General features: G+C 38.0%; 1 protein-coding gene across 1 annotated transcript in view; it reads right to left on the bottom strand.

The window, feature by feature from the left end:
- Positions 1–19,108, bottom strand: part of LOC124159790 (vacuolar protein sorting-associated protein 13) — a 295,602-nt gene that overhangs the window by 51,073 nt on the left and 225,421 nt on the right. Inside the window, exons 46-47 of the mRNA XM_046535708.1 lie at positions 12,800–12,965; positions 3,238–3,454 (exon numbers count right to left, since the gene is read on the bottom strand). Of these exons, the coding sequence (XP_046391664.1) occupies positions 3,238–3,454; positions 12,800–12,965 (383 nt within the window). The remainder of the gene's footprint in view (positions 1–3,237; positions 3,455–12,799; positions 12,966–19,108) is intronic.

Genomic DNA, 19,108 nt, shown 5'->3' with positions numbered 1-19,108 from the left:
ATTGACCCTAATCATTTTAGCCAAGTTAGGAAGCAGGAATCACATATTGGCAAAAACTAAACGAAAAACCAACTTTTTTAAATCCATTATTTTATGTTCATTGGATTGAAAAATTAGCAAATCTGCTAAATATTTGAAAAATTAGCAAATCTGCTAAATATTTGAAAAGATTGATCCACAACCTGACGTCAAACTGAAATTATGAGTTTATTTTTTGGTTTCGTTAACCCACTATAAACATGATCAACATACTTAAATGATGCTTGAAATTAGTTGTGTTTTGGGCTGATTATTTATAAATATCGTGTAGATTAAAAATTTTGCAATGTTGGTTTCTATTGCGAACTCTTGAAAATTAAACCTCAATATATTTAAAATGATGTAACACTGATAGAGAAAAAAAAGATTTTTTAGTTTTAGCGATAGATATAGATTCGCCATAAATGGAAATAAAGATTACCACATTAGGGAGGAAGAAAAAACTAAACAACGATCAAATTAAATTCTTCTCGCGTGCCTGTCCGGGTAAGGCACTCCATCTACCTCTAAGCCGACAATTCAATCGAAGATCCTTCGTCATCAATGCCGTTGATACCTACCGGGTGTGAGGTTCTGCGATTATAAAATTGTCTCTCTTCTTCTCGGCAGACTTTCAATAGAAATTAGTTATTTGCTTAGACCTTTCAACTTAACTACATACTGTGATAATAGCACGACTAATTTTTAGTGTTAAAATAAAAAAGTCTTCTCTCTATATTACTGATACTTTGCTTAATTTTCAATACGATGGAGAAAGACACATGAAAACTAAATAAGGTTGAAGTACACATTTTGGGGTATCACTTTCGGGAATTCACGCAAGTGAACCAATACTTCACCTAAATATGTTGAGCAATGATAAAACGTGTGTTGTAGGAAAAAATGAATGTGGATATTAACGTTTCTCTCTTTATTTCCCCGATAATGGAAGATGCTTCTCCAGCTTTTCTCCGGTAGGAACCTTACTCCTGTCAGCATAAAAGAAGAAAGACTTATTATATGAACATGGCACCTCACTGCCAGCATCAATGGTCTTGATGATGAATAAGAAGTCTTCCATTTTAACGACTGCAAAGATGATGGAGCACAGCAGCTGTACGGAGTGCCGGAAAAGAATTAACTTCAAACATTCGCTGGTAGAAAATCATATGCTACGTAAGTTATGATCCTAACTGAATCATGATGAAAATAACTAACTTAAAAGATCATACATTCACCTGACGATATGGAAGGAACTACAAATATTAACCTCAGAAGGTTATTTTGGAAACGGGCTGCGACCCTCTTTTTTTCTTGTGACTGAGCAATAGAGGCCATCACAAATAGTGGTTAGGCGGACTGCCATTAAAATTTCATAGGCATTGGAAACAAATATTTATCTCATGTGTAGATAATAGTTGTTATTCGCTACCGACCACAAAATTCTCAGATTAAATTCTTGAGCAAGAATTTTCAAGATGTTATTTCATTACGTTTTCTAAAGTGAACGGGAATTTCTTTAGTGCTAAGATAATGGATATTCAAATTGAAAGAATAGGAAGTTTAGGGTCGTATGATTTTTTAACGATCTTTCAAAGCATAAAATCAATTAGAAAGAGCATTTTAAAAATTCCATCTTAAATAGTCACCGAAATCGTTAAACAAGGCCAATTTAGATAGAAAAAGGGTGGTGGGAACAAAAGTAGAGATGTGCAAACAGAATCCGTGAATACTCCAATGACTCGAAATCTAGAAAGTATTCGATATTCGAGGTCTCGAATAATTATGCTAAAGGAAAAATCTCGAATACCTCAAATACTTTGAATTTTGCACCATACACTGTTGCACGCACATAAAAAATATGGCATTGAAAAAGGCGTAGCAGAGTCTGTGGTCTCCCCGTATCAGTACTTACTCAGTAGATTAAAACATAAAAAAAATTGAAAAATCTATTGAGCGTGTGACTAAAGGAGCTCACTGAAAAAAATCAACTGCTCTAAACATGCATATATTGACAGCCATGTATTTAAAATGCCCCTAATAAAAAACTCTGAACTTCCAAAATCTCCCTTCCTATTTCCTAAACAATTTCATGTTGCTTTTGACAAAATACAAGACATATACAGTAATTTACTTGTTTACTATTCTTTTTGTGTACATATTAACACAAAAAGCTCAAGGCTTTGGAAAGGTTTTCATTGAAAGTAAGTATATGCATTTCCATCATCAAGATAGCAGAAAATACATCTTCAAATCATTCACCTATTTGACAGAAGGGGATTTCATGAAGCAGCATCCTTGAGTGGAAGGTTGTGGGGAAGGGTGGGTAGACTACTACTCTTTGGGATCCTTTGTGTGGGGCTCTCCAATTCTTTTACTGGGAAGGGATGGACCCAAAAGAATATGGCAGCCCCTCAATTCACCCCATTACTATGCAGTTACAAGTATTTCTTTTAAGATGGGCATTTTCCAGCTGCTTTTCTTCCTTCTCCACTCAGTTCGAATTCCTCATTTCTACTCAGATTCCATTGCCATCGAGTTTGTCAGGTTATAAATAATGTCTCAAGAGGTGGATGAAAATAATAACATTTTCCTTTCATGGAATAACTTGAGCGTTTATAATGACTACCCAGAGTTGGTCAAGTTGGCAAGTGCTGAACCCATATTCATGATCACGGTTGTCAAGTAGGGGTTGACTGGGATCATAAATTTTTGGGTCATAAAAATGAAATCATCAAGGCCTGTCAGCCAGGTCCAGCCATTTTTTGAGAGAATAGCTTCATTTGAAATATGAAGTAAAATTTTGATTTCAAGAGTGGGCTTATGTAAACCAATTGGAAAAAATTGCAGGTGACCAATAAAAAGTTGCCAAGGATAACTATGAATTACTGATAAAAACAGAATTCACGGGCATAATTTGTATCCATGTTACTGGTTTTGTAAATCCAAAATGTGTGTACCAAATAACTCGTAATATCTTATACTGCTTGGTAGTGACTGATCACAGCTTATAATTAGGAATTTTAAATTAAGGGGGTTCAAATTAGCAAGGTTTTAATGTATTGTAAACTTCAGTAAAACCTATTTCCAAATGTTGGAAGGTACAACCAGAATATAAAATAATAGCACAAACTCAGAACTACCTGTAATTTTGTACCAAGAATCCCAATATTTTTGTCTATACCAAGAACTCACTAATTATTTAAAACTTATGAGTACCTGAATCAGTAGCTATTGACTTTGGTGGCGGCACAGGAGCGAAGATAGTAGGAAAGACAGAGTCAGGAAGTTGGCAATCTATTTGAAGCCTGTTTATCTTTGCATGAATTTTTCGGGAATGAGGCGAAGTCAGCATTTCCAACCACAAACCAGTTAGAAAAGACCGACGCAAGTTACGTTTGTATGGCCGCAGCATTATCATCAACCGAAAGTCAACCTGCAAAAGATGAATAATAACTTAAGGATAACATATTCTGACAAAGTTAGACATTTTTTAACAATATATTTAAATTAAAAGACAAGTGTATTTATTTAAAAATTCATAGGACTTAACACTTTCATAAACTGAACACACGTATAAAAGACAAAGTTACACTTTTTTAATGATATACCCAATACTATCATCAAAGATTCCTCATTCAAGGTGAAAAAATAGCTATGTTGAGACATGCAAACAATCATGTAGGCCAAGTAGGACCCATGGAAGTGGGGTATGGTAAGTGGCTCAACATGGCTTCAAAGAAAAGAACAAGGTAGGCGCAGGAACACTGACTATGTATAAAGACAAAATTATGATATAAGGACCTATTTTCTCTTCAGTTCAGCCACAAACCCACAATTATGTTTTGAAAATCATTCTTATTGAATTCATTTTCTATGAGACTATTAACCCTAGATAAGTTATAAAATACCCAGCAAAAAAGCAAAATTTTAAGAAACAGCCAACTCCCATAAATATCTACTCGTACCCTGATAGATTTCAAATTCTATGAATGAGAAAATTGAATTGTCTATTTAAAACTTACTCTAGTGTTTTAGGTGGAGAGTAACCCATTAATGCAGATTTTTAAAAATTATATCATTTCGATGCTTTTTTATAAGGATAACAATTGGGGCTTAAAGGGGCCATGGTCTTTTGCTTAAAATGGATTTTAGAAGTTCATTTTCCTCATGCTATGAGCAATTTCTTCCCAAATTTTCAGCTTGATCAGATCAAAACTAACATTTGTATAAGGATGAATAGGGAGACATATGAACAAATATCACATTGATTATTGAACTCACAACCTCCTCCTCACTGAGAAGTGCATTGCAGCAAATGCAACCATGCCAGAAATGGCAGGTGATGGGGTAAAACCAGGGCTGGGCAAAATACAGGCCGAGGAGTATTTGAAATACAAAATACAAAATACTGCACAAAATGTATTTGAAATGCAAAATACCAAATACCTTGGACTTCGGTATTTGAAATACAAAATACAAAATAGTATTTTAAATACTTTTTAAAATACAAAATACACTTGTAAGGAAACTAAGACATCTTTAAAAAAGTTCTAACACATAAATAAACATAAAAATTCTAACATACACATATATACAATTGAGATTTTTCAATGTAAAAATTATCAAATGTTGCTCTCTATGAATGAATTAACGTATAAGCTTGTGTAAGAGGCGCACCCCTATTTTGAGCATCGAAATTATAAAGAAAAAATTTTGCGACATTTTTTATCCTATCGTGCGGTGTAGCAGGCGTATGCCCGGAATTTCGACTGTTATAGAAATTTCCTCTTTCAGTACTATTTGAAAGAGGAAATTTTGATAACTGCGGCGGTAATAGCGGCATAAGAGGGAGTAGAAAGAGTTCCGATCCTCTCTTCGTATACGCCATCGCTCTACGTTGCTTGTCCTACTCACGAACAATTATGTTTAAAAGCTCTCGCAGGAGTACTGCAATAGAATTGCATCCGTGAAAAATTTTAAGGCAAAACACGACAGGCACATAACATGAACCTTCCCAAGAGATTGGACAACAATCGGGGCAATCTCAGCGCCGTAGGATAATAACCACGTCGTAGATTATAGGTCCCTTGCACACACAGATTTTTGACGGCCGGTAAAATATCGGCCGTCCACATTCCAATAGCGAACAATCGAAGAGCATTGAGCTTGCACACGTACCAACCACGCGCCGGCACCGGTAAAATGCCGGTTAGCTGCCGGCCATTGTCACTGTGGATCGCCGGCGCCGGCTCAAAAACATAGATAGCAACTTATCGTTTGACCGGTAAAAATCCGGCGTGTGTGCAAGCATCGCTTCGCCGGTAAAATGTCGGCCGATATTTCACCGGCCGTCCAAAATCGGTGTGTGTGCAAGGGGCCTAACGGAACTACACTCGGCCCTCCATCAGCCAATGCCTCTGCCGTTTTTTTCCTTTCCGAGACTCCACAGGAAAATAGGAAAATATCAAGTTAAAGGGGAACAATGGAAACGTGTTTCGTCCCTACCCCACCTCACCAACTGACCTTTTTCGGTCTACCAGGTTCAATTCTCCGAGTTTCTGGAGGTCAAATGCTAGGTGAGTCACCTTCTGAGCTCGAAGATATCTCGAAATCTTTCAGCAATTGTATGACACGCACGAGATTCTAAAAAGAATTAGACCTAACGCGATGTATATCTGACAGCATTTAAGTTTTTTGAGCTCTAACTGATTGACACAAAGATTTATAGCTAAAACAAGGCTACTAATATTCAACATAGTCCAAACAGCACAATTTCGGAAGAAACAAGCGTAGCATAAGCGCATTCAAACAAAACGAGACGGACTGGAAACTTCAGGCAACGCATACTGCGTATATCACATTGCTGCGCCTTCGCCACTTCGCTTTAAAGGCAACGACGTCACATGCAAGATCAGACGTGTTCTTCCCTTGCTCCTTCGCTCATAGCCTCGTAGCTTGAAATACGGAGGGGAGGAAGCGCGATCCTTCCCCTCGACCTCTCCTTCAGCGCTCTTCACTTATAAGCATTTCCGATTTCTTCTATCCACCATTTAGTCCAACAATGAACACACTCGTTCGAATTTTTTAACCGCAGGTTTTGACACCCATATAATTTTCAGTAGCAAAAATCCTAAAATTAGCGTCTGAAGATGAATTTTGAAATATCAGGTGCTCAGCGTAATGGAAATTGCTCGGCAAGACAATGTTGACTATTAACCAGGTATGTCCTTCAAAACCACGCGTTTCTATACGTTTGATAAGCGATTACTGTAAGCAGTATAAATGCCGCGGGATGCCCACTCGTGGCAGTGAATTTAGCGCGCGCTCCGGAGCGAATCACTCCGCGCGATCTTTTCAATTTTCACTTCTGGGGTACCGACGTGACGGCGCGATGCTTGCAAGAAATTCAAACAGGAGCATTTTAAAAATACGTCACAAAGGGAGAAACTCCCCTGCCTGCCGCTTGATTTTGACCCAGGGTTTCAGATGACTGACTCACTCTGAAAACCAAGGCCACTCAGTTCCCCTTAGACTTGCGACCGGTGAAGGGGAGGGGGGAAGATAAGAAGTTTGTGTAAGAGGCGCACCCCCATTTTCGGCTGCAATGTCTGGGAAAAAAGGTGCGCCTCTTACACGTGCTTATACGGTATTCCCCTTGAGGAATACAAGTTTTTCAAAAAGTTTGTCTGACAGAGATGCCCTCACAAGGGAATGGATAAACCAGCAAGTGAAAATAGTCTTTCCACTGGTGAAGATGAGCATAGGCTTGTATTAAATCTGATGAACATTTTATTAATATTCAGATAATTTTGTAAACTCGACAGCGATTTGTTCTTGTCATTGAAATAGCTGATCACTTCCAACTCAATGTGGGATTGTTGCTTTTTCTCACTAGTATTTGATAGCACAAAGAAGTCGTCCTCCTCTCCACCACTTGTATTGTCACAGGTATCATCACATATACTAGAAATGTAAGACTCTAAAGAATTTATGCATGGATTTTGAATGCGCTTTCGTTCACAGTTTGAAATATGGTCAGGAAGCCACCGCAACTTGAAACTAGGATGAAAGCAAGCAGCTAAAATAGCCTCATTCACTAGAGGAGACAAACTGAAAAATAATTCAAATCTATCATGCAAGCTTTTCACCAATGCTGTTCCAGCTGTGTGACGCAAATTATTTTCCATCAAATGTTGCAACCTGATACGCAGAGACATCAGTGTGGGTAGTAATTGTCCATAATAACAGGCTTTCTGGCCCTGAAGGTAATCTAAGGCAGTGGCGATTGGCTTCATCATGACGATGAATTCCTCTAAATATGTATTCAATTTCTACTTCTTTGAATGAATTGCTTAAATTGAGTTTCTCAAACAATTTATTCAACCTGTCTTTGTGCTTCATTAATTGACTAATTGAGTCGTACAGTGAATTCCACCTCGTGGGGCAAGGATATAATAACTGATATCCTATAATATACCCTGAATGACTTCTGAAGATTTTGGTCGACACGATACATTCCATAATGTGGAGCACTTTTCAAGAGCTGGATAATGTATTCTATTGACAGACGAACCCTTAAGAGCATTTTGTAAATTAGTTGTCACCATTAAATTTAAGGTGTGACTCGCACACCTCATATGGTGGGGTAGAATTATGCCAGCGTTCCTATAGTCCATTTCTGAGCCCTCTCCGTCTTTCTCACAACCTATTGCTCGAGGCTCCAAGCAATGGAAATCTACATTTTCAGCTTCATAATCATTTGCAGGATATAAATTTTAAAGAGATGATCATTATTACATTTTTGTGTATACTCTTAAGATAATAGAATAAGCTCATAATTACCGCCGAAATTCAATGGAGTGGAAAGAGAACAGCCAAATTCTTTGCATGCTTCAGTAAATATTTTAATGCATAGTGTTACAAAGCTACTTCAAAAGTATTTTACAAATGTATTTTGTATTTTAGAATAGTAAAATACCAAAAGTTTGTATTTGAAATACAAAATACAAGATACATTCAGGCCGTGTATTTGAAATACCAAGCACAAAATACAAATGTATTTCAAATACGTATTTTAAAATACTTGTATTTGAAATACTGCCCAGCCCTGGGTACAACCCCCTCCCAAATGGGGTTCACCTCCCAACAATTGTAGTTGGAGAGCCCTTCACATACAGCAGATGAGACTTACTTTCTACTTTCAGTACTTTTTTCTCCTAGACAGTTGTGAAGTTTTCTCATTCATTTGTAATAAAATTCTGGTGCATTGACTTTTTCACAGCATTCATAGCAAAAACACTTAAAATAGGATAGCTCATGAAAATGAAAAATATCTATGGTGAAAAAAAAGCAAAAATATTGGAATTAGCTAAATCCCAATAGGTCAGACATTTATCAAACATTGGTGTTAAGTTTATAAATATGTCAATGGAATGAGCATTTGATCATTGAGACTTAAAGAATGTCTACTTTGTGCATCCCCGCATATTGATTCAATTCTTCCTGAATTTATTAGTTAAATTTCATTAGCAGCTGCCTAATGTAGAACAATTCTTCAGCTTTGAAGACTTGGGACTGATTATTGTCACTAATCATTAAGATCTTGACATTAAAACAAATTTTTATTTTACCTCCCTTAATGACTCATTTGTGCTTGCTTTCTATTAAAATATTTCAAATATTAATGCAATGCATAATAAAAATATTTCAAAAGCAAATACATATTACGGTCCAATGATCATTTATATAAACTAGGGATGTGCAAGTAGCACTTTTTGACCTCGAGTTGAGTCTCAAGTCGAGTTGAAAACTACTCGTGAGTAATGAGTCAAGTCGAGTATGGTAATTATTGAACTAGGCAATACAAGAAAGCATGCTCCAACATATTCCTCTTTTTTTTTTAATCCCCTTACAAATTTTCTATTTTGAATGCATAGCTTGTTGTAAAAAGGAAAAGATAACAAGGAACGTTGATGGTAATTGATTCACAATTAGGAGATAAATGAAAATTAATGTGTCTTAGACAGTTCCATAAGCACCATTGAAATGAATTAACCTCTGGTATTTAGCCGTCAAAGTATGTATCCAAACTGCTCAGAAGAACCCTCAACAAAGATATTAGTACAATTGTAATTAAGATTGCATACTTAAATGTATCATGTAATGTTTGATCCTTTCTATTTCACATGCAGAGAACTAATTGTTCTACATACTCAGGCAGCAGGTTTTGACTTCTCCATGTTACAGAATTACTGCCTGCAGAAAAATGACTTTCGCAACACACTTTTGCAGCTGGAAAAGTACTTTCTTTTCAAAGTTTCAAGGTTTGGGAACCTTGGGAAGTTTTATTAAAAGTTATATCAACGATTTACATGGATCTTGAATATTCATGGAATTTTAGTGGATGAATCGAACGAACTATAGACTTTGCTTTCGCTTTGTAGATCAAAAAAAGATGTTTTCTTTCTTTCTTAATTCGTTTAATCAACAATAGCAACTATTTTCTGTTACATCAAGAGGGAAACTAAATGCAATAAGGGCCCCTGCACACTGGTAACTTTTAAAAAGTAACTATTTAGTTGCTTTGTGGAAGTTCATATGAAACACACAGCATTGACTGTAGCCTCATTCACGGGCGACTTTTTAGTTGCTGTGTGTTTTATTGGAACTTCGTCAAAGCTACTAAATAGTTGCTTAGTAAAAGTTACCAGTGTGCAGGGGCCCTAAATAATAGGAATAGGAATAAACAAAAATTAGCATTGAACGTACTTAGTGCTCAAAAAGGTTAAGAGATGGCACTACTTGTGACGTCAAGCACCGGGAAAAAAACCAACATATCCCGCTAAAACCTAAAAGTTTCATTTTTTCCATGAAAATCCTAACAACTTTTATGTATTCTCTCAGCCTTTGAGTAAAGAAAGTATGATATGGTATAAAAGTATCACATTCAAAGGTATGAGCAATGCTGTAGTCCACTCCAATTACTCCGAATATGCCGCAGCGCCGGGGCTGAATACAGTCGGCTGACCAAAAGGCACCTTGACCACTCTAGCGGTTGACTGCAATGTATACATAAGCTGAAACTCCCAGTTCAAGGAATTATATTGACTTAATGACTTTAAATTAGAGATGGGTCGAATAGCAGATTTCTCGAACTCGAATATCGAATTCGAATATTAAATCATTGCTCGAATATTCAAATACCTCGAATACTAAATGATGAATGCTGGAATGTTTGACTCAGTTGCCTATGCAGCAGGCAACACAAGATTTTAGCGAGCAATTTTGATTTCCTTTAAAGGATTCGAACAGGAATTTAGCTGATTAATGGAATATTTTAATTTTATGGCTGACAATCTGAGGCATTTTGTAAAATACAAGCTCTTCTCCACCGGATTTTCTTCAATTATTTTCAGTCCATCTTTGGGAGTTCTCACGAGATAAGAAGATGAATTGGAATTGCTATCAGGGAGGAACCAAATATCCTGAGAAAATATCCCTTCGTCTGGGACTGTAACAATAAAGATTTATAGCACCACTCATAAATTGTAACTTGATATATGTTTTCCGAAAAAAATACCACATAAACTTCTGAGAAGATCTGCTGCTCATATCGAGTCTCGCCAGAATGCCAAGCCTCCGTCCTATTTTGACATTTATTTCCTCGCGTAAAATGCTTAAATAAAGTCAGAAATGCGTCGCGTTTGGTCTTGTTCTTTTTTAAATTACGCGCACATTACTAATATTTCAATCCAATAAAGGTGTAATAATAATTGCCGAAAGTCATTGTTAGACACCTTTCGGGCTAGTAGATGACTCATGCAGCAGTTGACCTCCAGAAAGGGGGAAATTCGAAGCAGGTAGGTAGAAAAAGGTCAGTGGGTGAGAAAAGGGGGTGGGCACGAAACAAGTTTTTATTTTTCTCGCGTAACTTGATATTTTTTTCGAAGCTAAGGGTCTTCGTAATATGATCCCTGCGCGAGCTGGGACCTTTTTTTATTTCGGAGAAAAGGAAAGCCTCAGAGGGGGGCTAGTGCTGAATGGAGGGGGATAGCGGATCTTGGGAAATGCGCTAATGTTACTATCCCACGGTACTCATGCAGCAGTTGAGCTCCAGAAATGGGGAACTTCGAAGCAGGTAGGCAGAAAAAGGTCAGTGGGTTAGGAAAGGGGGGCGTGAGACACGTCTTTATTGTTCTCGTGTAACTTGTTATTTTTTTCGAGGCTAAGGTCTTCGTAATACGACCCCTGCCCGAGCGAGGACCTTTTGTTTGATTTTGGAGAAGATGAAAGCTTCAGAGTGGTTGAGGCGAATGCTGAATGGAGGGGGATAGCAGATCGTGGGAAATGCGGCGATGTTACTATCCCACGGCACTGGAGTTTCCTGGTGGGGGAAACCGGGGATTTTCGGATTTTTTCACTCGGATCAATTTAGGTTCCCCACTTCGAACTCTTTGAGTGAAGGCAAGTGTGCTCACTGGATTTTTAGTGCTGCTGTAGCTGTTTCTGGTATGTATTTTGAAATAACAAAATATGTACAAATCAAATGTACTTTAATTACAAAGTACTTTTAAAATAGTTTTTCTAATACAAAACACATATTATTAAAGTTTAGATAACACATAATTCAAATAAATGTTTTTTCAATACCAGCCACCTCAAAGTACAGAGCCCACTCTTGTAATCATGTGTCTGCACACAAAAGGTGCTTCCAGAACCACGACCCAAAGTCCTATTTTGCAAAGCACTTGATGTAAGAAAACTACATATATCCCATGTTGACGTGAAAATCATTCGATTCCAAGAAATTGTGAAAAAGAAAGGGAAGAATTATGACTTACTGAATCAAAATGAGTTCGTTTGTCACTCACCTATTTTCGACGTAATCCCCTACTGATGTAACCCCACCTCCTCACCTTTTACCTCGTGACATAACGCAAGTCCGGGATTTTTTGGTTTTTTGGTTGTTTGTGTGATGTAATATCTCGTCTTTGTTTCTGTGCCTCCTCCTCAAAACCCCCTGTGGTGCACCTGTGCGAGTCTCCAGAAGATGGTTTAAGGGCTCGGCGATAGAGGGACGAGGAGTGCCACGTAAGGGGTGCAAAAAACAATAGTGAGTTTTACGGCAAGAGGACTGGCAAGAAGGTCATACGCATGTGCCGCCTGAGTGTTACAGTATTATATATTGGCTGTGTTACAGTGTAGTGTGAACATATTTTTTTTTGGAAGTCAATAAACTCCTGTTATATTAATCGGTGTTTGGAGTCTGGTTATTTCTTAATCGCCCATACTTTGGGTCGTACACCCCCCACCCCTCCCCTTATTTAAACCGCCCCTTTTGACTTTCCTCCACCACCACATACTTCCTTCTGATTCCATACTCCCCCATCCCCCACTATTTTTGAAGATAACTGTTGGAATTTGAATTTTTGTCAGTTTCTTTAATACCCGAGGATGATTGTATCACAATTGAAACACTTGTAGTACTCGGTTGATAACTTGTGGACAATACGATATCTTCGTTTATCATTAGTTATGTTTCACGACATCTCTCCTAAGAAAGTTGACTTTCCTTTTGAACTCCACACAGAAATACATAATAGCATTAGAGAATTAATCTATAATTACCACAAAGCTCCAAATAGTATTACTTAACTCAAATATTTATGCTGTAATCACATAGTGCTTTAGTTCAACGTGAAGTAATCTCCATATTTTCCATGACAAACAAGAGAATTAATGCAGAGAAGTCCTAAGCATGAAAAATGTTTACACTTACGACAGTTTTGCCATCAAGCTGCATAGGATGTGAATCTTCTGTTTGCTGCATTTCCTGACTGAGGAGATACTTCTGAAAACCATTCTCTATCAAAGCAGATTCCTTGTTTGATAAAGACCGATAGCGTTTTCCAGCAGACTTCTGTGCTTCCCAAATTACACCAGAGCTGCACAAGAGAAATAAAACATAGATGAATATAATAATTGATTATTATGGCTAATTCTGGCTAAAATTTTATTTGACAGTACAAATAACCTGACAAATGTCTTTTACAGAGTAAATAGCTAATGATTAGGGCTACTAGGTTATGGTACATAAAAGCTTCACTTAGCGGTATAAAAATGGACCAAAATTCAGTATATAAAGACGGTAAAAAGATCCATTTTGTGATAAAGGCAGTAAAAAAAATTGTTAAATAAACCATCCTTCTCCAAGAACAAAAATGAACTTTTATCAAGCCAAATGCTATTAAGCAACTCATATCAAAGGGGGAAATACTGATGACAAGGTAATGCAAAATATTGAAAATTTCAAACTTACTTAAAAACTTCCCAGCATAGAAAATAACGAACAGAGTACTTATGGATGCAATTTTATTGCATACAACTAATCTCTTCATCCGAAGTTGACCAAAATTGCTTACCCCTTACAATATTCTAATTTATCCCACTAACATATCCCAGCCTGTCCAACTCGTTAATATAGGAATAGGAACAAGTTAGCACAATTTTCTCCATTAGGGTACTTGTTCCTTAGGTGTGACAGATATTGATGCTTTCTTCAAGAACAAAAGTTTGCATTGTGCAACAAGTGTTGAGCTCTTGAAGTTGTGCAGACCATATATGATGGACACCAAGTAGAGCTTGTAGGCCCAACACTGTATATGTACCATGTCTTCATAAAATGGTACCATTAACACTTTGAAGCCGAAGCCCAAATATTCCTCGAGATGTACATTTTCTGCCAGGGACCTGAGCCTTATTGAGCTCAGGCTTTCCTATTTGATTCTGGGGAAAAATATTTCGTGAGTATTTTTCTGGCCTGAAATAATTAGCCTCTTTCTATAGCTATCTGGTCTTCTTGTATGGCAGATTCTGTTATTTAGTGGCTCCAAAATGTAATTTTTCAGATCAGGAAATAATTCTATTAAAAAACAATAAAAGCCCTGGGTTTTATGCAATCTGCACATGAAAATACCACAGACTTCAAAGTGTTAGAGAGTCAACACATCTAAGCAAAAACCTAGCAGAATATGAAGCTATTGCTACTACATTTTCAAACTAATGCCTCAGTCTTAGTAACCTTGGTAACCACTTTCAGTATTTCTGTGGAATATACTGTACCAGTTGCGTTCTCCAAAACCCAAACTCCACCTACATAAATACACTGCTTACTTCAAGCAAGGCAATCAAGAGGCTTTATAGTAACAAAAAAAATGAAGAAGCATTTCCCAGTTCAGTCAGTATAAGTGTTGTCGCACATTATTCTAACTGCCTTATCTTTTACTGCCTCTTCTAACTCCTAAGAAAAACTAACCAGGGCAGTTTTTGTTGAGGAAACCTCTTAGAGCAAAATTTTCTGTTTTTTCGAGTAGTATAACAGCCTTTATAAATGCTTCTGCATATAAAATATAAATCATAGTTGAACTGTTCTTTATCTAGCTTGGTTGTCTTTGATTTATCCAAAGAGTCTTTCAGTGAAACCTGTCGTGCCGATGGTCCATCTTCATGGGACTCCTCCTAGCTTTCTTCCAATTGGCAAAAACTCACACTTAGTGATAAAACTTTCACTTTTAACCCATGAATTAACCACTTTTCGTTAACATAAATCAAGACATTTCCCGTAAAAATTTTTTTGGATACAACGGAGGACTGCCAGAAAAGGAGCTTATACACGATCTTCGGGTGGCCGATCAAGCTCAAATTTTTCGATTCGGTAGATCATGGCTATCAATTCAATATGCCAAAGCAAGATGACGCTCCTCTTGTAATTTTTTGAGAAAAAAGTAATTAAACTGATAAAAATGATACTTTACCCACTACACCACCGGAACGATTGGGTTCTAAAGCAGTCTCAATGCCCAATATTTCGGCCGTGTCCACTGTTGTCCCGACAAGAGTAGATTCCATTCTAGGTGAGTCGAGGGCAAAGCATACTTCGGAGAATATGGCGAAGAATTTGTAGCTTTTGTGCCTTGTCATAACGCGACGGGCATGATTATTTCCCCGGCATAAGGGATATATTGCTTTTAAAACTCCCGGTTGTATGAGAGCATTACAAGGGCAAAATTTTGGAAGACAAGAAGTTCCTGAAATGGTCGCTCTCAGATGCCAACGAGCTTTACGTTAATTTTTTCCGCCACTGTACATATACAGTAATTCTTCGATACACGAGCAAGATGCGTTCCGAGAGCTTGTTCATAAGATGATAAACCATCAAGCAAGGCATCGAAAAGTGTGGTTATCCTGCAGGATGCAACACTGCATTACACTTTTGCGATAGCTGTACCAGCATGTTCAGCAGTTTATTGTTGAGGTTGTAAGAACTGTAGCAGTGATAGTGTAGTAGTATGGATACGATCTCAAGTTGCTTTTAAAGAGCTTCCCTGCTATTTTACTCTTTAGTGAAATCATTTTCATTCACTTCTTGTGATTTTTCATTCAAATTTGCCATTAATTCAGATGATAAAAGGTCATCCTTAGAACAGAGTATCGAGAACCAAACCAGTACCGAGAACCAAAAAAATTTAAGAAGCGACTCATCCTTAATTGTAAGTCAAAGTTTGCAAAAATTGAATTAATAGGGATACCCTACAATTTAAGCACCTTTCATCAGCAACTATTAATTTATCTCCCTTTGATTTTAAGCAGCACACATATTTTGGTCCCTCAAACTGAGTAAAATCAAGGTTTCACAGTGGAGAAATAAGCCTAAATCATCAAGGTGGCAAATGACTGATTTCCTATAAATGATTGCAGCAGAACATAATGATAAAAGGTGGGACAGAGGACCAAAATATACGGAATGTATATTTCTAAAACATTTTATATACCAGCATATTGTAATGGTTCAAGCCCCATTACAATACATTTTACTCGGCGCATTTTCTTCCCTACCTGTTTACCCGCTCGTTCCACGACCTTTCCAAAACCCCACCCCCAAACCATGGCCCGTGGAGGAAGGCGTGGGTTGAGTCAGAGGGGATGAATGTGTTTTCCGTCGATTTTTGTATGGTTGTGTGTGTGTGTGGGAGGAGGGGAGCTCGGGTTTTCCCTGAATGAGTGGCGTATTACTCCTCCCTCCCTTCATTGTGCATTACCCCCACCCCTAGTTGAGGTATGATAAAAAGGTGGTGCACGAAAGAGAACGAGAGAATTCCAAAGTGACTGTCGGGCGGAGCCTATGCCCAAAATCAGTGCGACGCACGGCAGGAGGAGACAAGGGGCCCAAGCGTTTCCAGAAAGATTGATCCGGAAGAATCCCCCCCCCCCCCCCCGTCCGAAGGAGCAAAGGACCAGCTGAAGAGGACGCATTATCTCCGTTCCGGATGCAGCTTCCTCCAACAAGGGAGAAAGGAGTGCAGTAAATGGAACGAGAGAGTGTTGGATCCGACCTGGTCGAGACTCGGACTACGACAAAGTAAGATTGCAGCTATCCCCCCCCCCCCAAAGCCCCCTTGTGTCTCCTGCCAAGCCAAGTTAAGACAAACAGTCACGGAACGCACCCGTTACATAAGTGAAAGTGAAATCAGTCACCAAGTACAATTAACGTTCGCACCCTAAATTTACATTCGACGGGATTGGACTATCATTTACCTCCCCAGTCAAGAAATCATTGAATTTGTATCATATTTACGTGTTCACCACCGAACTTTATTTGTTATCATCATTTTCTATATTGATTTTCATCTAGAAACCAAGTTATATTGTTGTTTTTTTTATTGTAATTTATCATCGATGTTTCATAAGTGGCTTTCACCAATTCATATTTCATTAGCGTATAAGAGGGTTCATTTTGTTTGTTTTGTCATATGCAATCTTATTTGTGTGAATTATATTTTGTTTAATTGAAAGTGTTTGAGAGAGTGTTTTTGTCCTGATTCCTCCACGGGTCACCCCATTGAAAATATCCTTCGTCCTTCCTTTCACCCCGTCTGATTTCCTTCCCGTAAATGCGTGTTGGACGAGTGCATCAGCGCCCGAACGTCACCAATCAGTTTGAATCGGGAACCCCCCACCCGCAATCATCTTCACAGAAGGGGAATATTTTTTTGTATTTTTGTGAATTACGAGAAGTGAGTGGCATAGTTTTGGTAGAATAGGTAGAATTGGTAAAGGTGGTGGGGGTGTTGGCGTATATGTACGAAAGAATTTGAATGTAAATGTTCTTGCCACTTCCCCCGGCACCTACTCCCATACTTCTGAATTTATTATATCAGAAATACATAGTGAAATTTCCTCGAAATTACTGCTATGTGTCGTGTATCGGCCTCCTAAAACGGCACTCCCCATAGACTTTGAAAATGCATTTTTGCACTATGCCCCTACCTTTAAAAATATTGTTATATTTGGTGATTTCAATGCTGACCTCATACGAAATAATTATGATGGTAAATACATGCATAACTTTGTGCATTGCAACAATCTCCATCTTGTACCATATGCTGCAACGCATCACACAGGAAAAAGTCTTACCCTGTTAGATCTCTGTATCGTCGACGATCTGGAAAAAGTTTCAAAATACTCTCAGACTTCTGTCCCCTTCCTGTCGTCTCATGACTTGATTGAAATTACCTACAACTTCAGTTTATCTATGTCTGTCACACCCACCTCTTTCAGATTCCGTGACTTTCAAAACATTGATTCCCGGTGCCTTCATGATGCGCTTCTAGCGATGGATTGGAATGGTGTTTTTAACTCTAGTTCTATCGATGGAAAACTTGGTTGTTTCACGTCAAACATAGCTAGTTGCTCTGACACTTTTTTTCCCTTACGGGTATGTCGGCCTAAACGCCGAACACCTCCTTGGCTGAATGAGACGATAAAACTCATGATTAAAGAACGCAACCAAGCGCGATGTGCCTTTCGACGCATTGGTTGTTCCACTCTGCGACAAAAATACAAGGAACTTAGAAATCGCGTTAAATCAGCCATCAATGACAGTAAACGCCAGTTTTATTCCTCGAAGCTTTCCTCGCAGAGAGACCCGAAATTGATTTGGCGTGAGCTTCGAAATCTTGGGCTGGTTCGAAGACGGGACTCTTCTCTACCCCCAAATATAACTCTCGATCAGCTAAACTCCTACTTTTTGTCAACTACGATTAGTCATAATGATGCCCCAGCTAACTCCAGACTTGAGCGAGTTATACCATTCAGTGATAACAACTTTTACTTTAAGCACGTAACTCCTGAGACTCTGATCGAAGTATTGGAGTTCTCCAAGTCAAATGCCACTGGAGTTGACGACATTCCAGTAAAGATTATTCAACTTGCCAAATATGCCCTATTACCTTACATCCTTGAAATTTTCAACCATTCTCTCGATAATTCAGTATTTCCATCGGAGTGAAAAAAGCACTTATTCGTCCGATAAAGAAGACAAAAAATGCAAAATTACCTTCTGACTTCCGGCCAATCTCTATTCTGTGCGCCCTGTCGAAAATGTTGGAGAGAATTGTTTTCAAGCAAGTTACAGAGTACCTAAATAACAATAACAAACTTGACGCTATGCAATCAGGTTTTCGGCATGGATACAGTACGCAGACGGCACTACTAAAGATAACCGATGACATTCGACTTCATATTGATAAGCGTATGGTTACAATACTAGTTCTTTTTGATTTCAGTAAAGCATTCGATCGAGTTGATCATAATCTACTAATCCATAAGATGGTGAAGCTTGGTTTCTCTTGTTCAGCTTTAAACTGGTTCTGCTCCTACCTAGGCAATAGATTTCAAGCAGTCTTAGGACCTGAAAATAACTTATCCGCATGGGCTCCAGTATCTTTCGGAGTTCCTCAAGGATCTGTCCTGGGACCTCTGCTATTTTCTATATTTGTCAATGACATTTCAATTGCGATTAAAAATTGTAAATATATGATATATGCAGATGACCTTCAAATATACATCCATACTTCGATTAAAAACATAGCTGATAGTATTAATCTAGTGAATCATGACGTGAGAGAAATCACAAAATGGGTGGGTAAAAACCACCTCATACTGAACTGTTTGAAGACGAAAGCAATAATCATCGGTAGCTCAAGGATCCTAAACAAAATAGATTATAATCACCTTCCTCCAGTTGTAG

Source organism: Ischnura elegans, chromosome 1 (genome assembly GCF_921293095.1).
Source record: "Ischnura elegans chromosome 1, ioIscEleg1.1, whole genome shotgun sequence".
Lineage (NCBI taxonomy): Eukaryota > Metazoa > Arthropoda > Insecta > Odonata > Coenagrionidae > Ischnura > Ischnura elegans.
The sequence above is the reverse complement of the archived record's forward strand: the minus strand, read 5'-3'. Positions and strand labels throughout refer to the sequence as shown.